Source organism: Corylus avellana, chromosome ca2, assembly GCF_901000735.1.
Source record: "Corylus avellana chromosome ca2, CavTom2PMs-1.0".
NCBI classification, from domain to species: domain Eukaryota; kingdom Viridiplantae; phylum Streptophyta; class Magnoliopsida; order Fagales; family Betulaceae; genus Corylus; species Corylus avellana.
This window is the reverse complement of record NC_081542.1, coordinates 14,601,156-14,605,331: the sequence shown is the minus strand read 5'-3', so window position 1 is coordinate 14,605,331 and position 4,176 is coordinate 14,601,156. Positions and strand designations below refer to the sequence as shown.

The 4,176-nt window shown below is 36.1% G+C and overlaps 1 protein-coding gene across 1 annotated transcript; it reads right to left on the bottom strand.

The window, feature by feature from the left end:
• Positions 1 to 82: 82 nt before the first annotated feature.
• On the bottom strand, positions 83 to 3,452 carry LOC132172181 (wee1-like protein kinase). The gene is made up of 8 exons (XM_059583630.1): positions 2,953 to 3,452; positions 2,689 to 2,749; positions 2,528 to 2,594; positions 1,151 to 1,423; positions 925 to 992; positions 698 to 807; positions 580 to 620; positions 83 to 498 (listed from the first exon to the last, which is right to left on the bottom strand). Exons 1-8 carry the CDS (start codon positions 3,225 to 3,227, stop codon positions 296 to 298), a joined length of 1,098 nt encoding a protein of 365 aa, XP_059439613.1. The 5' UTR covers positions 3,228 to 3,452; the 3' UTR covers positions 83 to 295.
• Positions 3,453 to 4,176: the final 724 nt, after the last annotated feature.

Genomic DNA, 4,176 nt, shown 5'->3' with positions numbered 1-4,176 from the left:
TGACGCTGTATCTTTACAGTTGGACTTTAACATGCACTGCACACAAGAAGCTCATGTACAAAACATTGGCACCCAAAATAAATAATTATGTAAAAGAAAACATTAAACAGTTACATAAGACTATTGTATCACATGTACGGATGTACCATTATATCTTCTAAGTGATATAGACTTATAACAGCATTCTAAATTAGTGGTCTACAACCATTTTTATTATTATACCATATTCCTTTTGCAAAAAACGATATTTTCCTGTGGTCAATCTAGTAATGCCTTCATGCTACATTTTATTTATCTATGATAAAAGTTTCAATTGTGAGTATACAAAATGCTCCAGAAAGAACATAACCTGATGCAAGACTTGCAACACTTCTCCCTCTGTGAATAATTGAGAAGATCTACTGATAGATAAGCTTTGATCACAGAGCTCCATCTGAATGTAGAGTTGCTCATTTTCAAACCAAGAAGAATAGTATCCAACAATGTTTTCATGAGACCCTAGAAAGGAAAGATGGTAAAATTTATTAAAAAAGATATTAAGCAGAAATACAAAAACTAAAAGAAAATTTACATTCATACCTAAAGCTGCCAAAGCTTGAACTTCCATTAAAGCTTTCCTCCTGCAAAGTGCAATATTATTGCATAAGCAAGTTACTTGACCGAAACATAGAAGTATCTAAATCCATAAAGCAGCTACCTTTCTGCATCTTGATGTAACTGCCTTGTGCTGTGTTTCACAGCATACAAGCAACCATCAATTCTCTTCAAGACTTTGAATACGCAACTAAAGTTCCCCATACCAATTTGCTGCAATTGCAAAGCAAAAACATAACAGGTTACATAAGAGCCAGAAACTTGACAAATAAGTACATAAATAAGAACTATTTGATCTTAAGTTATAAATTTAGGCATATTTACAGGTACCTTAATCTCATGGAAATCAGTGTGATAGCGTGAAAGGCCATCTCCACCAATAAGTGCAGGGAAGAAACCTGCACATTGCAGCATTATGGAATTAAAACTTCAAGATGAAGAATCTCTGAGAACCTTCTGCCAACTCAATCTCTGGCCTCCAAAATAATAAGGGGGAAATGGATGGAAACTCTTTCAAATGAATCTTACAATGAGCCTCTAGAAACTAGAACTGTACCTGCACATTTTGATCTTTGATTGCCAAAAGGATCTAAGTCCATTTCTGAATTACCCATCAAATATGGATTCTTAATGCAAGGAGGGGGCATAACCCGACAACGCAAGGCAACTGCAGATTGTGATACATAATTATGAATCTTCTGTGTTCCAGGTACAGCTGCTTTCTCTAACTTCACTTCATCTGTATCTGTACCAAATGTATCATTTGCAAGTTCCACCACTTGTTGATGGCCAGAAAAGCTAGGACTGAGAGGATTTACCAAGATACTATCTGCGAAAAGCATAGATGTTCAGTTGCATAAAGGAAGGAACTACCTTTTAGCATCTGAAAAGTTTAAATCAACAACAACAAAAAAGTGGAAATACATGGATAAAAAATAATTTGTTGTAAAATATGTATTCAATACTTTGTCTGCTTCCACGTGTAATTAAAATACACAGGCAGGTAGGAAAGTGATGCCACAAAAAGGAAACTAATGGTAAGGGATGGATAGATAAAATAAGAATTGCAACATGTCGTGTACTCAAGACCCTAGCCTGCATAATTCTACACATTAGACATGTTCATCAAAAAATTCCAAAACAACTTCTACTTGGATACATCTTAGGGCGCATTGCTGTTCATTTCAGATAAGTTTCTCTCCAATTTGATGACGTTAATGAAAAGCTTAAATTCTAGGAAGTTGTATAATTTAAATCCTAATCACGTATACAATTGTTCACATTTACAATGCACACTTTTTTTAACTTGATGCAAGGAAACATGCATCACTGTTCTACCGCGTAATCCAAACGAACCTATCCTTATCAGAGTACGACCCAATGAAGAAAACATTTAGACACCTTCACTGTTTGTGTTGTACTGCATTTGTGAGTACTACAATTAGACACTTTCTGTCAAATGTACGGCAAAACCACATGCTCTACTTGACACTGAATACAGATTCAGGTAATGTCGCAATACTACCAGTACACGAAAGGGCCGAAACCTTTCTCCACAAGACACATTCCCTCTCATACCCTGCTCACTATGGTTTCCCAACTAGCACTGAACAAGTAATTACCATGGAATAGCTTGCATCCTCACACTACTCAAACTAAACAACTAGCACAAAAAACCAAATTTGTTGAGAATTCCAATCCTAGACACCTCAAAAGTTTCATATACGGACATCTTTAAAGTTCACATACCTATAAAAACGAGAATTTATAGTGAAACAACCCATGTATATGCTAACAACACCATTCCTTCAGTGGACGCAAAGGAGACAATTCTCATGACGCTATCAACACATACAATTCGATGTGCTCCCTCAATCTATTATCGGAAAACATTCAACAAACAAAAAATCACAACTGCAACAACTAATCTCACCTGGCCGACGCCTCTTACTTCTCACAGTATTCAGCTTATCCGGCGACTTCGGGCAAGGAATGTTTTCCTGTGGAAACAAAGCGAAAAAAAATATTAATTTGTTCCATCAATCCTAAAATCGCATCCCTGAACATGAAATCTGAGACTTTTATTTACATCACCTTGTTGCAATCGAAACCGTTCAGTAAATTTTGATTATCCGGGGTGATATAATCCGGAGTGCTACATTCACAGCAAAAACCCCCAAAAAATAAACCATAAGAAAATTGATCGTCAAATAAACACACAGAAAGTGTTCGTATAACACAAAAAAGAATCAGAGCATCAATTTTTTTCATCCAAATTGAACATGAAAACCTAAAAAAAAATCCAATATGATTTCATTCATTTGTAAGAAAAATCTGTGAAAGATATGAAAGTTTCACCAGAAGAAATCTTGGCTGAGAATGAAATCTTTCTCGTCGGCGTCGGCGTCGGACGGCAGATTCGCCTCCGCGGCGGCTTCTTGTTCCAGAAGTTTCTGGAAGAGAGAGGGAGCATTGGATAGCGACGATGAGGTGGAAGAAGATGTTTGGTGGTGGTGAAAGGGAGCCACTGAGATCTGCCCCAGCTGAACCTGCAAGCGCCTCGCTAGCGTGCCCTCCATTTCTCTGCTCCTCCTCTTCCCGTTGCCGCTCCTCTTTAGGGTTTTTCTCTTCATCAACCTCTCTCTCTCTCTCTTTCTTTCACTGTCTCTTTGTCTGCCTAAATTGCTCGATTTTTGAGCATGAAATTCAAATTGCGCGGGATGGGGGTGGATTGGGTGGGATGAGAAGCACACTGGAGAATGATTTTATCCTTAGATCTTGTGGTTTTGAACCGTCCGATCACCATCGTGGACTCCTTGATCGTGGTTTTCTGCGTTGGGTGAGTTGTGTTGCGTACTACGGAAGCTTTACTAGTTTTAGTGGTAGGAAAAGTTGGTGTGCTTTTTAGGGGGTGTTTGGCAAATGGGGTGGCCTAAACACTGTAGTTAATGTAGATTGATGTGAAAAAAAAGTAAGAATGTTTGGTATAAAAAAAATGAAAAAAGTGGTATGGAAAAGTGAAAAAGTTTTGTTTTGTAATGATTTTTTTATTTGAATAATAATAAAAAGTAAATGATTTGCTATTAAAAGTGAAAAAGTTAGAATATTTTGATGATTTTTTTGAGAAATTGTGATGAACAGTATTTGGGCCAACCTCATCCTCGTTACCAAACAAACCCTTAGATTATTAGTGCGCACAAAGGGAATAAAAGAGTAATTTTAAGACTTTTTTTTTTAAAATAATCATTAATTCGGTAGGACTCAAACCTTTATTTAAGTGGATATTACAAATTTAATAATTAATTTTTTTAATAATGGATTACGGTTTCAATAATGGATTTTAAAAGTAGCGTTTTTAAAATCGTAAAGAGGTTTGGTAAAACATATTAAAAATTACTTTTTTATTAGGGATAAGTGCAAAATTGATCCATATGGTTAGCCTAATTTACAAATTACTCCCTGCGGTTTAAAAAATAATTTATAGATCCCTAGGGTAGGCTAAAATAACATTTTACTCCTCAAACTCATTTTCCGTTAAATGACTTAACAGAAACCATTACATTGCCATCTTACACCCAATAA

Coding starts and splice junctions, on each gene's coding strand:
- LOC132172181 (XM_059583630.1), bottom strand. CDS start 3,227: ATGAAGAGAAAAACCCTAAAGAGGAGCGGCAACGGGAAGAGGAGGAGC. Junction 2,750..2,952: donor CTCAGCCAAGATTTCTTCTG/GTGAAACTTTCA, acceptor CTGTGAATGTAG/CACTCCGGATTATATCACCC. Junction 808..924: donor CTGATTTCCATGAGATTAAG/GTACCTGTAAAT, acceptor TTGCAATTGCAG/CAAATTGGTATGGGGAACTT.